The 14564-nt window shown below is 36.5% G+C and overlaps 1 protein-coding gene across 1 annotated transcript; it reads right to left on the bottom strand.

Moving 5' to 3' along the window:
* Window positions 1-491: 491 nt before the first annotated feature.
* Window positions 492-14401, bottom strand: LOC139766140 (uncharacterized). Its single transcript, XM_071694387.1, has 8 exons — window positions 13959-14401; window positions 10698-10748; window positions 8218-8428; window positions 6512-6579; window positions 6002-6336; window positions 4270-4346; window positions 1782-1954; window positions 492-986 (listed from the first exon to the last, which is right to left on the bottom strand). Exons 1-8 carry the CDS (start codon window positions 14043-14045, stop codon window positions 915-917), a joined length of 1074 nt encoding a protein of 357 aa, XP_071550488.1. The 5' UTR covers window positions 14046-14401; the 3' UTR covers window positions 492-914.
* Between the last annotated feature and the right edge of the window lie 163 nt (window positions 14402-14564).

Genomic DNA, 14564 nt, shown 5'->3' with positions numbered 1-14564 from the left:
AGGATGAAACCAAAAGGAAGTTAAAAGGATGGAGTAAAAAATATGCAGGAGGGCAAAAGGTGTTCATGGGATACAGTGAATTGGAATGATGTGGTTTGCAGGGGGTGATGTGCTGTCGATGGATTGAACCAGGGTATGTGAAGCAGTCGTGGAAAACAATAGAAAGGACTGTGGGGATTGGTTGTGGATAGGAGGCTGTGGTTTTGATGCATTGCACATGATAGCTAGAGAATGAATGTGAGCAAATGCTACCTTTCTTGGTCTGTTCCTTATCTAACCTGGTGATATTTAATCATTCTCATCAGTTTTAGTTGAGTATAATGGAAATTAATTTGGGGAAACATTTATATTTTTTTCTCTAAAAACTACACTTTTCATGTTAATTTTGATAAAATACCAAATATGGACTTTCATTTTTCAGTGGTGATGGGTTATTCTGAGGTACTCCCTTGAAATCTAGTCATGATAAAAGGGTTAATCAAACAGCGAACTTTATATTTACTGCTTTTATATAATTAATTCATGAATATAAAGCAAAACATGAAAACCTATCAACACTAAGTTTAATCCTTTGGAGTAACTTATCTGTAAGTGTTAGTGGACTCCACGTACAAGTGGTAACATCACGAGCAAGAAGTCACCTCTGCTGAGGCTGTAACATTAGTGGACGGAAGAGTACAGCATCGCTGAGAACCCTCTCACCCCAGAGGAACCTAACTTACCCTGCTCCCACATGGAATGAATCCTTGAGGCTTCAGGAACCCCATATGAGGGGGTTTTAAAGGTACATAATATATTAAACATTCATTATATTGTCTGTATAATTACAAATTTACTATAATAATTCCATACACTCTGAAATTTCATCATCTGTAGTAATAAGTATTGTGAAATAATGAAAACAAACTTAGGCGTCAGAGGTCTTCCTGGTAGTTTGGAATATCACTTGCATGAGACAGTGACTGATCCTTGGTTTGATCTGAGCCCTGAAGAGAAAGAAATAATAATTTACTAAATGAGGCTTCCCATCTGAAAGCACAGAAGAATGAACATTTAAATTACATAAAAATGCATAATTTCTTGCATTCCAACATGGTTTCTAGCTCAGTACTTTGCATCCACTATGACTGCAGCAAATCTTAATCTTTCATACTTGTTCTGTACCCAGAGACATACATACACACATTCTCACCTTGTGCTCTCCAACTTTTGGTCTTCCATTAAATCTTCCTCTATTTGCCTAATTCTTATTAAGTTTTTGTTCTTCCTAACATATTCAATCCAGTCATTTCATTCAAATAAAGTCACCGAAATTAACAATCATTCAAAGTTCCAGAATCATTACTGTCTACATAACCTTAATTTACCTATTTATGAGTCTTCCAAACTGTACATTCCTTAAAATAATCTAACCCTAATTTGACAGTAACCAATTTTGTGAATAGCATAGCCAGTTCACACTCTGCTACTTTTGCCAATTTGCAATACCAAATGAGAGTCTTTGAAGAAGAAAGTCTGATAACTAATTTACTTGTTTGCTTCTACACTGCCAACAAAAACTTTTGAAAAAATCACTTATCAAAACTTCCTTGTTTGCTCTTTCTATCCTTCACAAAACAAGGATGAGAGTAAAAGATTAGAAAGTGTTTTAACATCACAATGAAGATCAACTGAGAACTTGCAATTTTGCTGTATCCCATAAATATGTATGTCATTGAAATGTAAGTATACATAATGATATCCACAGAAAAACTGTATTAATGTAAAGTCAAATAACTCACTATTGAGGCACTAGAATTGATGAGATCATCAAGTGAAATATCCTCATCAATATCTTCTGCTTCCTCAATGTCATCATCTTCCTCTTCTATTTCATCTTCCTCTTCTTCCCCATCATCTTGACCTTCCTTTTCACTCATTGATGAAAAATCATCTTCATACTGCTTCTCTTCACCTAATAATTAAGAGAAAAAATATTAAATCAACCTTGCGTAAAGACCTATTTCTAAAATTCATTGGAAAAACAAAACAATGACCAAGCAGTTCTCTCCAGTCAAGGCAACTTGACTCTTATCTATTAATACCCCCTAACAACTGCCCATTGCATATCAGTAATGACTCCCAAAAATGATTAAACTATTATTAGGTTGTCATTCCTTCACCATAGTCTTAAACAGCATGTAACCTACAATGTTATAGGACCACCAATAACATGTTTTATAGTTACTGGGTGGAAAGCACATGCATCTTTTAACCTCCTAGCTGTCACAACATTATTAAATAATTCTTATTAGAAGCTTTCAGAAAAAATGACCGTAAAACTTGTAGAAGTGAGACTGCAGAGGTCGAACCAATGTATGATGTAATGAAGAACTTGTGTGGCAAAGACAGATAATCCTAATGCAGTACTAATACATCTTAATTTTCTGTGCATCATGCAGGAATGTAAATCCTTGAAGGGTGAATGTACACATAAGTTGCATACCCTTTCTCTCACCTGTATGCCACACACTTCTCTCATACATACCTGCTTTCCTACCATGGTAGCCCCTTCTTCTATAGTGACCCGAAAGCACAAGCCAGCCATATCCACACAACAGAACCACAGGTCATAAAGTGCACTGATTCTCTGTATATATCTATACAGGGAAAATTCAGGGCTATTGGGCTGTATGTGTTGTCTTCATCATGGTAGCTGCATCATGAGCAAGAAGGGTCATGAAATATGATGAATCAATATTTGTGAAATTGAAGGGATGGGTGATGTCAAAATGCATATAAGAAAGTGTAATTTTTACATATCAGGGGAGTATGGTTTCAGGTGTATGTAGGACTGATTAAGTTGTGTTCACGACTGAGTTGGGAGGGTGAATGCTTACTGTTAGTTAGGTCACATCAGCTTGTACATGTTACATCAGTGTTGTATTTGTTATTGCTGCAAAGAACAGAGCACACTAAATGCAATTATACAGGGAGAATTTGTTTCAATGTGTAGTTGTATAGTGTTCATTGCTAGGCAACTGGTGATTGTTTTGAGTACCTTTTGTGTGGTTTGAAAGTTTGTTATATTTACTTTTGACTGGATGGTTGATCAAGGATATGAGGCATAGTTTAGGGATAAAGGAGAAAATAGATTGAACCTTTTAAAAGAAGCCAAAATATATAATTTCATGAGAAGTTTTAATTTTTGTTTATATTCATTTTTCATGCTAATATGTCCCAAATAACCATTAGGTTCAAGAACATTACAAATAATGTGGCACAAAATCAATCAATCTTTCACCCTCTTGAATGTTCATGCCCTGGCAATGCAATGCCTCTGTCACTCCATCCTTCAATCATCTTAGTCTGTCCTGTGAACCTTATTCCCTCCGCTTCTGCAATACAGACCTTTGTAAGTCTGCTCACTTATCCTCTCATACAGATTATTTTAAAATTTTACCAATGGCCTGACAATGTATACAGGAAGCAGTTGCTAGGCAGCCACCAACCAGGGAGGCATGTTACTGGTACTACCTGCCTGGGTATCAGGAAGATTAACAATGGCCACATAAAGGCAGCACTTCAGTTATTGTCACATTGCAATCCTCTGATCCTGGTGGCTGCCTTTCCTTTCTGCCCCACACACACCTGGACTGCTGGCATCCTGTCCTTAAACATACAATCTCTCCTTGTCACACATAACACCTGACAACACTTAACTCAAACTCTTTCTTCATCAATCAAGATTTTTCTGTGGTGAGCAGTATGTGCTAGCCCTGCCCTCTGGAAAAATGGTAGGAGCAATAGACAGAAGTAGTAGGTAGGAACATTACACTGGAGTATTCGGTAAAAGTAGTAGGCACAAGTAGTAGGTTTAAACATAAAGATGAAGTAGTCAGCAGGAACATTAGGTAGAAGCCTCAAGAAACACTGCACTAGAGTTGCTCTCTGCCACTGGCCTGTTAAGTATGATGCATTAAATGGGTACGAAGTGGGAAGGGAGTTCATTAGTTATGGAGACTTTTGCCATGGCCACCACCTTGAGGGAGTTCCAGAAGGGAATGAACATCAGGTATAGACAGATACATTGCCTGGCAATGCCCATTTTGTAATTTCCATGTACTGCACCATCAACTGTCAGTGCTGTTGAGATATCAAGATATACCATTCATGTTTATGAATGTATAATTCTAACACAGACAAAAAACAAAAAGATACATATTCTTGCTTACTACTTATCCAATAAATAATTAACTGCTACAATAAAGATTTGAAAACTAGCATTACCAGTAATTGAGTTGTTAGAAACTTGATCATTCTCTTCGACGGGCATCATGACAGGGTTTTTCAGTGCTGCTGTATTTCTGTGAATTAGTAAGAACTGTCAGCCTCACCAGATGTTTAGTGATATGGACCAACAAAAATGACACATGAGTATAATAAGACTCTGATGATTCTCTCACTTAAAACAGAAAATTCAATACTAGACATCACAGCTGTCTCAGAATATCATCTAACAAATCAGACTGAAGTTGGAGTTGTTAGACAGTACTGTAAGTAGATCCATGTTTTCTTGTTATACTAAAATATAAAGTGCTCTGAGGGAAGCTAAAGCAATTACTGAAATAGGAAAGACGTGATGATTCTTGTTTTCTACCCATATGTATAACAACCAAGGAATTAATAGTTAAAACATTATTTGGTTTCTATATTTTTGTCATCTAAATAATAGTATATAACTATTACTGATGAATTTTACTACAAAAATCAAAGAAATGATTCTCTGTACTGTTATGAATAACAACTTTACATTTACAGCTGATTATAAACAGTGCTTGAATAACATCCATTATTTCTATTATCAAATTTATTGCAAATATTGGCAAATTATTTTCAAAGAAAACAAGGAAGACATCTCTCAGGAGAACCATGCATCTGATTTGATGATATTTGAAAATTTAAAGAACTGCCAGGCTGAGAAGAAAAACATAAATCAACATCACATGAACAATATCCTATTCCTAAATGTTATTTATTCACCTTACTTTTTGTACACCTGTTAGGTTTAGAGATTTTTCTATCCCACATGTCAGCCTGCTATTAAACATTACAGTTGTTCCTTTGTTCTGTTAACCTCTCTGACATCATCACCCATAAGCTTACACATCCTTCTTGGTCTGGCATTATTTATATGTACCTCTCCAAGCCCTTTTTAGAGTTTTCCCTGGAATATGCAATAATGTTTCAAATATAGGTATGCAATACATTAAGCAGTTTTGGGCCCAATATGTTTACATTTTTCTAGGCTAGGTCAGGTTAGGTTAAGTTAGTGACGATATAAACCTAACCCAATCTACCCTAGTCTAGAAGGTTGGAGGGAATTTTCAGATCTAAAATATTAAAAAAAAAGTTTTTGGCATTCTAACGAGTGTTTTTACTACAAAGTTGCAGGAGATCTTCAGGTGATCTAAAATATGTTAAAAAAAAAGGTTTTCTACATTCTAAAGAGTGTTTGTATTACATTTTTGTGTCTATTTTATAAGAAAACCTATCTGATTACTGCACAGACTGGGTATCTACGGAAAAATTAGTCTCATGATTGTTTTGGGAATTTCAGAATATGGACAACAGCTTTTCAGGAATGTAATACTGTATTCCACAAATCAAGGGATAGGTATACTCCATCTTATCCAGAAATAAGATTTTATTGCATATGCCATATTCAACACATACTGAGAAATTATGAATTGATGATGTATGCACTTGAATCACCTTATCACATAAAAAAGTTACTAATGATAATAAAGACAATTGACCAAATACTAAAATATGAGTACAGCAAGGCTGCATCATATCAATAAGGTTACTTTATATCATCAGTTAGGGTGAAATGAAATATTATAGCCAAAAATAGGGGTGAAGTATTACTGAAGAGATGTGAAAGAGAAAGGAAATTTAGTAATTATATACAGATAATGGCAATAAGAGGATAAAGTAACGAGCATATAATAATACCTACCCTGATATAGCACCATTCTCTGCAGAGGCCATCTGTCTTTCTTGGTGTTTCTCTAATCCTTTGAAAGACTCCCAGTCATTATTTTTTCCTTCTCTTGCTCTCTGTTCTTCCTCTGTCAGTAAGTGTATATCATGTTTACTCAGTTCCCCTGATTTTTCTCCAGTATTAGTAGACACCATAGAGATATTCGTGCTCTCCTTATTTACAGCAAGATTTGAAAAAACAGATTCTGGCTGAATCTTATAAAACTCATTGCTGTCTGATGGAAGTGAATGAGATGGTGCACCATTGAGAAAATGTGTCTGAGAATGATGCCCTCTGTTGTCAGTAATGTTCTGAAAACATCACAAGAATGGTTCTAAAAGAGATGATCCCAGAGATAATATATGGCACAAAGCAAATATTTCACAAATCATAGCTCTAATTTCATTATACAGTATATAAGAATATGTGTAAAGGAAATCAACATGAGACATTTATTTTTACTTCAAAAGATATAAAAATCCTCACCTCTAAATGAGACGTGGATGATGATTGCCTTTCCCTGAGAAGTTCAATTAGCAATGGAGTTTTATAACCTGGAATTTTTGAAATTAATTATAAAATCAATATACACATCACAATTCAATCAAACAACTAGTCATCCAAATCAGAGAGTGAAGGCTGGATTCAACCTATCTAGCAACTTTAACTGAACTTTTCAACTTACATGTTCTCCGTGTCATTTTCATGTGATAGATAATATCCAAAGAAAAAAAAAGGATAGCCCTTGCAAAATCTCTAAATGTCTGAGTCAAAAAGTATTCCATTATACTTATTACTTTTTCATACATAAAGCCACAGACAGAGGTCTTCAGTGAGGTTAGAACTTGAATTTAAGGGTAAAAGAAAAACTTAGAAAAGAGGAAAAGGAGAAGAATCTCTGAGTCTTGAGGAAATGAGAAACTTGCCTTTTAAAATGGGTAGGTCAATGTTTTTACTAACAAGAAAGCAAAAGCCCCCAACAGACATGAAGTAGTTCAGACATAAATGGTACAGTGCAAAAGGTAGTCTAAACACTGTCGGACTCTGTAACTGTAGACAATACGAAAAAAAAAACTTGTGTCAAAAAAATTAGATAAAAGTTCGAATGTGCATGCAATACTCATAAAGTATACCACATCATGAGCTCTGGCAGAGCTATAATAGTAGGCATGTAAATCTACTTGCCAAGATGACATATGTACACTCTCTATATGGATTTGTAGGTGACATGCATGATAGTTCTCCAGTTGTGGCCAGCAGCATCACCTGATTGCCTTACATGTGCTCCCCAGAGGTGGGCAATTCAAACAGTAGTGGGAAAAATGGGTATATCTTGACATACACCACAAATATGTACACATATCTACTGACATATCCTAAAGTTTAATGGTTATACATTAGGGAGCTTTACTGAGGGAAAAAAGATAATCAGAATAAAGAAAATTCAAACCTTGTACAGAGTACTGCTCCCACACCTGAGGTTGTTCTTCCTCTGCATCCTTCCTTGACAGAATAGTCGAAAGTGGTCTAACTTATAAACTCTCTGAAGCTAACTTTCAAAGTTGATCTGCATGCTCAATGCCGGAATGTTGGTTTACTTTCCTTCCATGGATATTACTTTGGCTTTTGTTCCTGAGAGCTGGCTGCTTGTGTGCCCCCACTAGCTAGACCAAGCAATACTTTGCAAGCTGCTGCATCATGTGATCACTGTGTGACAACTGGCAACTCAAGGATGGGCCAATTTGATAGCTGTTTCTTTCTCTACACCTCAGAGTTTTGGAACTCTACCCTCTGTTGTCTTTCCCAATAACTATGATCTGGCACATTTTAAAAATACGGTTTTCAATTTCTCCAAAGTTCATAAATACTTTTCCTAGTCTCCTCTTTTTCCCTTTCATAACCCACTCTGTATTTCAATTAAGGCCTGGCTTCTGTGTAGGCTTTTGACCGTGACTGGAGCCTCCATAAAAAAAACTAAGAAGACTTATCACTTTTAGGATCTATGTGGTCAACTGTCTAAAAAGACCATACAAATTTACATCTAGTTCATTACTAAATGCAGAGAAAAAAAAACTTTGAATAATTATTATCCTAAAGACTGTGGTACTATAATAACTACTATGAGGACACAGAGAACAAGACTACATAGTAAGGGTTTTCAGATCAGTAACAAAGTAAAAGTATCCACTAACCTTTGTCTGTATTTAGGCTGAGATCACTAGAAAGAGCTTCAGCACCAGGAAAACTCCAGAAGGTTGAGTGTCCAGACTCTGGAGCAAAAACAGCCAAAGAGAACTCTAAGCCAAGGCACTGTAGAAAATCATGGACAAGGGCAGCTGCTGTTGCACCCTCAGAAGTGCCCAACAGCTTCTTGACTGATTCACTCACCAACGGAATATTTTTCTGAAAAAAAAAGTGTAAAGAAACCAATTAAAGTGAAAATTCAGCATAAGAAAAGACCTACTCTTTTAACTGGAAATGCCAGTTTTCATGAATAAATGTAGCATACCTCTCTCCACATAACTCAGTGAGATTGACAATATGGAAACAAATGCCACCAAACTCACCTTCAGCGCATCCGTAATAAACAAACACACTTCTGAAGTCTAAGACCAACTTCCCTATGCACTCATATCACTAAAGCTCATCATCCCTACACCCTTATCTTCATTATACTCTTATAAATCTGGTCAAAGGCCATCTTTAGTTTTTCCTTATCTTTACTACAACCCATATTCACAACACAATCACCTTCACTACACCCTCAACATTACAACAATATGATCTGGTCCCCACAGGTCAGGTCAAAGGCTGATGATATTACTGTGAAGATGCATCTTCATTATATCAGGGTGTGACCTATACCAGCCTTTAGTAACGATGTGTTTGACCAATAGCAGGCTTTGGCCTGGCCATAATGGGTCAGACCAAAGGCCATCTTCACTACAACCTCAACTTCTCTACACTCTCAAAACCAATACTTCTTCTAGTGTTTAATCACCCATTTGTATGGTATTAGGAGAGAGTTCTACACCCATAAGTTTCCTGAACTTTCTGTCCCATCAAGAAGCCTTTTAGACTTTTGTAAACTGCCACCACCCTAACACTAAACAAATATCTCTTACCAATTAAAGTGAAAATTCAGCATAAGAAAAGACCTACTCTTTTAACTGGAAATGCCAGTTTTCATGAATGAATGTAGCATACCTCTCTCCACATAACTCAGTGAGATTGACAATATGGAAAGAAATGCCACCAAACTCACCTTCAGTGCATCCGTAATAAACAAACACACTTCTGAAGTCTAAGACCAACTTCCCTATGCACTCATATCACTAAAGCTCATCATCCCTACACCCTTATCTTCATTATACTCTTATAAATCTGGTCAAAGGCCATCTTTAGTTTTTCCTTATCTTTACTACAACCCCATATTCACAACACAATCACCTTCACTACACCCTCAACATTACAACAATATGATCTGGTCCTCACAGGTCAGGTCAAAGGCTGATGATATTACTGTGAAGATGCATCTTCATTATATCAGGGTGTGACCTATACCAGCCTTTAGTAATGATGTGTTTGACCAATAGCAGGCTTTGGCCTGGCCATAATGGGTCAGGCCAAAGGCCATCTTCACTACGACCTCAACTTCTCTACACTCTCAAAACCAATACTTCTTCTAGTGTTTAATCACCCATTTGTATGGTATTAGGAGAGAGTTCTACACCCATAAGTTTCCTGAACTTTCTGTCCCATCAAGAAGCCTTTTAGACTTTTGTAAACTGCCACCACCCTAACACTAAACAAATATCTCTTACCATCCTTTCTAATTAACTTTTTCCCGAGATTTCTGCCATGGCTTTTGGTAACTCATTTCTGCATCTCTTTAAGCATTCACTGTCAATATCATCCAGCTGAATTGAAAACTCAAAGGCTGTTATGAATCCTACTCCCCCCCCCCCCCCCCCCCCCCCCCCCCCCCTGCTCCTAACCTCCATGGTAGACAGCTTTGCAATCCTGAACTTCTCAATGTACTTCAGTCCACTTAATTCAGGTAGAAGCTTAGTTGCTCTTCTCTGTACCCTCTCAATTACATCAATGTGTTTCTTTACAAGCAGTGATAGCCATTGAGAGACATAATCCAGCTTTGGTATGATATATGTAGTGAATGATTTACTGAACATGTCCTTATCGATATACTTGAATGCAGTTCTTGTATCTGCCAGGACACAGTTTGTTTGCTGACAAAGTAGACATAATGCTGATCCCTAAAACCCTTTCACACACATATTCCTGGATAGCAATTTACTTCTTACAAAGTAATAATTAAACAGGCCTTTTTCTACTCGGTTCCATCCTCATTACTGCACCTTGCACTTACTTGGACTGAATCTCATACTTATCCAATCAAATTTGAAGTTTCTCCAGGTTCTCTTGGTATGAATCTGTAGAGATCAAGTTTAGCACGGTTAAGATGCAGTGGGACTCACAAAGGCAACCAAAGAATGACACTTTTAAGCCCCAGTAGCTTGCTATGAGGTCTAGGACAACAACAGGGTGCACAAAGTAGCATATGATGCATTAAGCAATGCTGTAAGAGACAATCTCTGCATGGACAATATCACATGTGTAACAGTAAAGGGTTTAATAACACATTCATACTTACTTCCTTCAGTTCATCTTCCAGAGCTAGGAATACACTTGCCCGTAACTGTGCCTGCAAAGAAAATGATACTAATCAACACAAGAATAATAACTATCTTTATGTATTACTACAGTAGAAATACAGTAGTCTTAAGCATTTTGTTCATCAACAATTTCCACAACTTCAAGTGGAAGAAGTGTCATTTCCTTAGCATGTGGGGGAAGAAAAGAGGTAACTAAGGAAAGAGGGAAGAAATGTAAGAAAATGATATAGAGAAAAACATGTAAAGAACAATAGCACAATATGGTACTGTGTGGCAGACTAAACAGAGCTAAACAAATAAATGATGAGAAAAACAATTTTATACTGTCCTCTTAAAGTATTTGAGAAATTTTCCAAGTTTCAAAATCTACTCTATCTGACAAGACTTCTGCAGAAATACACTGCAAGATATGACCTAGGAACCACATCATGCAGTGCCATTCTTTCTTCCAAATTCACAAGTAGATTCTGAGATACCCCTAAAATCTAACTTTATGGATTGAACCTAAACATCTAACCTTATGGATTCAACCTAGACATCTAACCTAAGGAATTAATCTTGAGCCTAATCTAAGGACCTAAATTAGGACAAACCCATACAACTTAACCTAAAAATCATACTTAACCTAACCATGAGCATCACTAATGGACAATAAAGGACAATGTATGACTCATCCTAGATCCCAATATAAAACTTACCTACAATACCAAACCTAATATGAAATATCATTTCAGCCCCATTACCCTATTACTTTCCAGGATCAGTTGAATGCCGTATCTACATTCCATAAATGTTAAAAATAACCTCAAGTAATTCTTCAAATAAGTAAGACAAAGAAAGAAGATAAAGACAAGATAGGATAAATAATAATAGAATGAACTTGGTTAAGTAACTGAAAACAAGGAAATGGTCTTTATACTAAAAAATCCTTCAACTCTCCATACACAAATGAAGAAGAATTATGCATAACTCAACCACAAAAAATGACTCAAAGGCATAATGTTGAAAAATTTAAGTTGATGGAAATCAAGTTATGAAGTACTGAAATACAGTGCATACATGAAGTCAACTCAAACTAAATCAGTAGGCCCTGATAACCTCGCCCCAAATTATCGAAGAAAATCAGAAGGTACTCAATATTTCCCACAGACAAAATACTCATGTTCTAAAAATTCACTAACACAAGGTTCCTGTTCCCATTCCCATTTCTCCTCTAATTCCATCTTGGATGACTTTAACATTTCTTCACCTCCTGATGCTCCTCTTACTAATCCTATAACCCTTCCCATAATCTTTTCAGACTATCCTAAAAGCGCTTCTCTCTCTGGACACATGTAAGGCTTATGGTCCTGATGGCATCCATCCCCATGTACTGAAAGAGTGTGCCTCTGAACTTGCACCTATGGTTGCTCATCTGTTCTGTTTCTCTTTAAAAACCAAAACTTTTCCTTCTCCTCAGAAGCATGCATTGATACATCCCATCCCTAAGAAAGCTGACCATTCTGACCCCTCTAACTATCATTCTATTGCTCTGACATCTCCCATTTCCAAAGTCTTTGAATCCCTCCTCATCTCCCATATCCTGAAACACCTTGAAAATCACAGTCTTCTCTCTGATCACCAGTATGGCTTCCGTAAGGTGAGATCCACTGGTGACATTCTTTCCTATCTTACTAAAGTTTTGTTGTCATCCCTGAAAGATATGGAGTCATACGTAGTTGCCCTTGACATATCTATAGCTTTTGACAAGTTGTGGCATTGGGGTCTCATCTCTAATTTCCTCTCTTTTGGCTTCCTTTCATTCACTTTGCTCCTTCATATAACTGTCAAACATGTACGCCAGAGGATGTATGGATAGATTAACTAGAGAATGTTACATGAAATTAAGCAAGACATTTGTCAGAGAAGATAAAAAAAAAGAAGTGATTTTACACTATAAGAGTGGTGGATAACTGCAATAGATAAGCAAGAATACAGTGTAAATATTAATGGCATACAGAAATCTTAAAAGTTGTATGATAGCAGAGAATGTTTGAGGGATGGAGCCCCACAAGTGTAAAACTCCCTTTCAGTAAAATATACATGGGAAATTACACTAAATATTCACAGCTATAAGTGCCCATGACTACTTTATCTGTGTTTCTTCAAAATCTATAACTTACTGCTGTGGTGGCCCCTAATACGTTTAAGAAATGTAATGATACCAGTTTGTCTAAATCAGTAAAAAAAATGTGTGGAAGACCTAATCTGAAACTATACCAGCCTCTACAGATGACCTAACACAGGAATTAAAAGTGCAGCAGAATCTCATGTGAACTCAGATCAACTAGCTCCGAGTGTTGGTTTTGGACACGCTCTAAGATTTAATCACAATCCATCACTCTTCAAACTACAGTACCACTGAAAACCCATGTCAGTCATACTCTCAAAGTAATGCATTGGTGAGGCTAATCAGGTACTTTATCTAGAGTAAACTTGCTGTATGACTAATTGTTAATCACCCATAAATACTTCTAGGGCAGTAGCTCATCCAGGTTTTCCCATAAGCCACCAACTTTATAAATGATATTCACGATAATTCACCAATTTATGGCCTCCATACAAAAATTATATATTTAAATGAAGACCAAATCAATATACTCTATATCCTTAGTAAATTTGATTTTGACCAGGGAAGCATAATTCAATAAAACTAAGTTAAACAGTGAGTGTAAATCAACAGAACCTATGAAAACCTAACCTAACCTAACGCAGAGGCCAAGATTAACATATATATTTAGTGTCATACTTGAAATATACCATAGATACTGTAGGCATCCTCCTGCCATGTTAGCCTGCAGCTGTAAAAGGTAAACACATTCAGTGAATACATGACAATTTGGCAACAAAATCCCCAGAGACAATACAAATAACATCAAAACACTCACATTTTATTCAGTAACTATCAGAAATATTATAAATCGAGGTTGCTAAAGAATGTTTGGTATGTTTTTCATAGATTCTGTTGATATCTAGAAGTATATACCTCATTTTCACCTTATATTTTGTCACATCATCACTGTTTCCTCAATAATTTCCTCTTAACTTGGCTTCAAATGTAATGCATTAAGATAATAAGTAATTTTCAAGGAAGCAAAACATCGTTGGACCCATCGGTGCCGCCATGTCGGCAAAATAATCACAAGCGTTACACGTCTCGTATTTAGAATATGACCATAAATGTCATCCTTTACACTAACCTGAATTTTACCCAACACACCATTACTCTGCAAGGTTTTAGTGACAAGCTCTTTCAGACTTGCATCTTCTTCCTCCTCAATAGACATGGTTCACCTGAGTTCAACAGGATATAAAATACTTCGGGGTCTTCAACCACAAGATCTTGTTTACGTTTCTATAAGACGAGTATGTCTGCACTGTGACGTAGAAGAATTTGCATTTGTATAGCTCGTAAAGTCTTTGATTCGTACTTTTGAAGCATGAAAATTTAAATAGGTGTTATGGGTACGTTTTTCTGTGGGGTGAACACAAGATAATTGAGGAGTTCAGTTGAACGGTGTGTCATAGGAATATGGAAATGTGAGGTTGCCCGCTTCAGTGTGGTAGCAACAGGAACAAACGAACAATGGCCTCATCTGCATACATCCAAACCTTAGGAGTCATCTATCCACGGCCAAATACTATGGACTATCTAGAATTTGGTGAAGGCCAAAGTAAATGTATCCGGTCAGATTCTTTACCGGATTTGGTAAGAATACACATTTCGACTCAAAACAAATCCACTTGCATGATCATCTGGTGTTGATGTAACTTGATGTGGACATATTCAAATTTCGTGTGTTTTA

This window comes from Panulirus ornatus, chromosome 57, assembly GCF_036320965.1.
Source record: "Panulirus ornatus isolate Po-2019 chromosome 57, ASM3632096v1, whole genome shotgun sequence".
In the NCBI taxonomy this organism is placed as follows: domain Eukaryota; kingdom Metazoa; phylum Arthropoda; class Malacostraca; order Decapoda; family Palinuridae; genus Panulirus; species Panulirus ornatus.
Note: the sequence above shows the minus strand (reverse complement) of the source record. Positions and strands in the feature narration are given on the sequence as shown.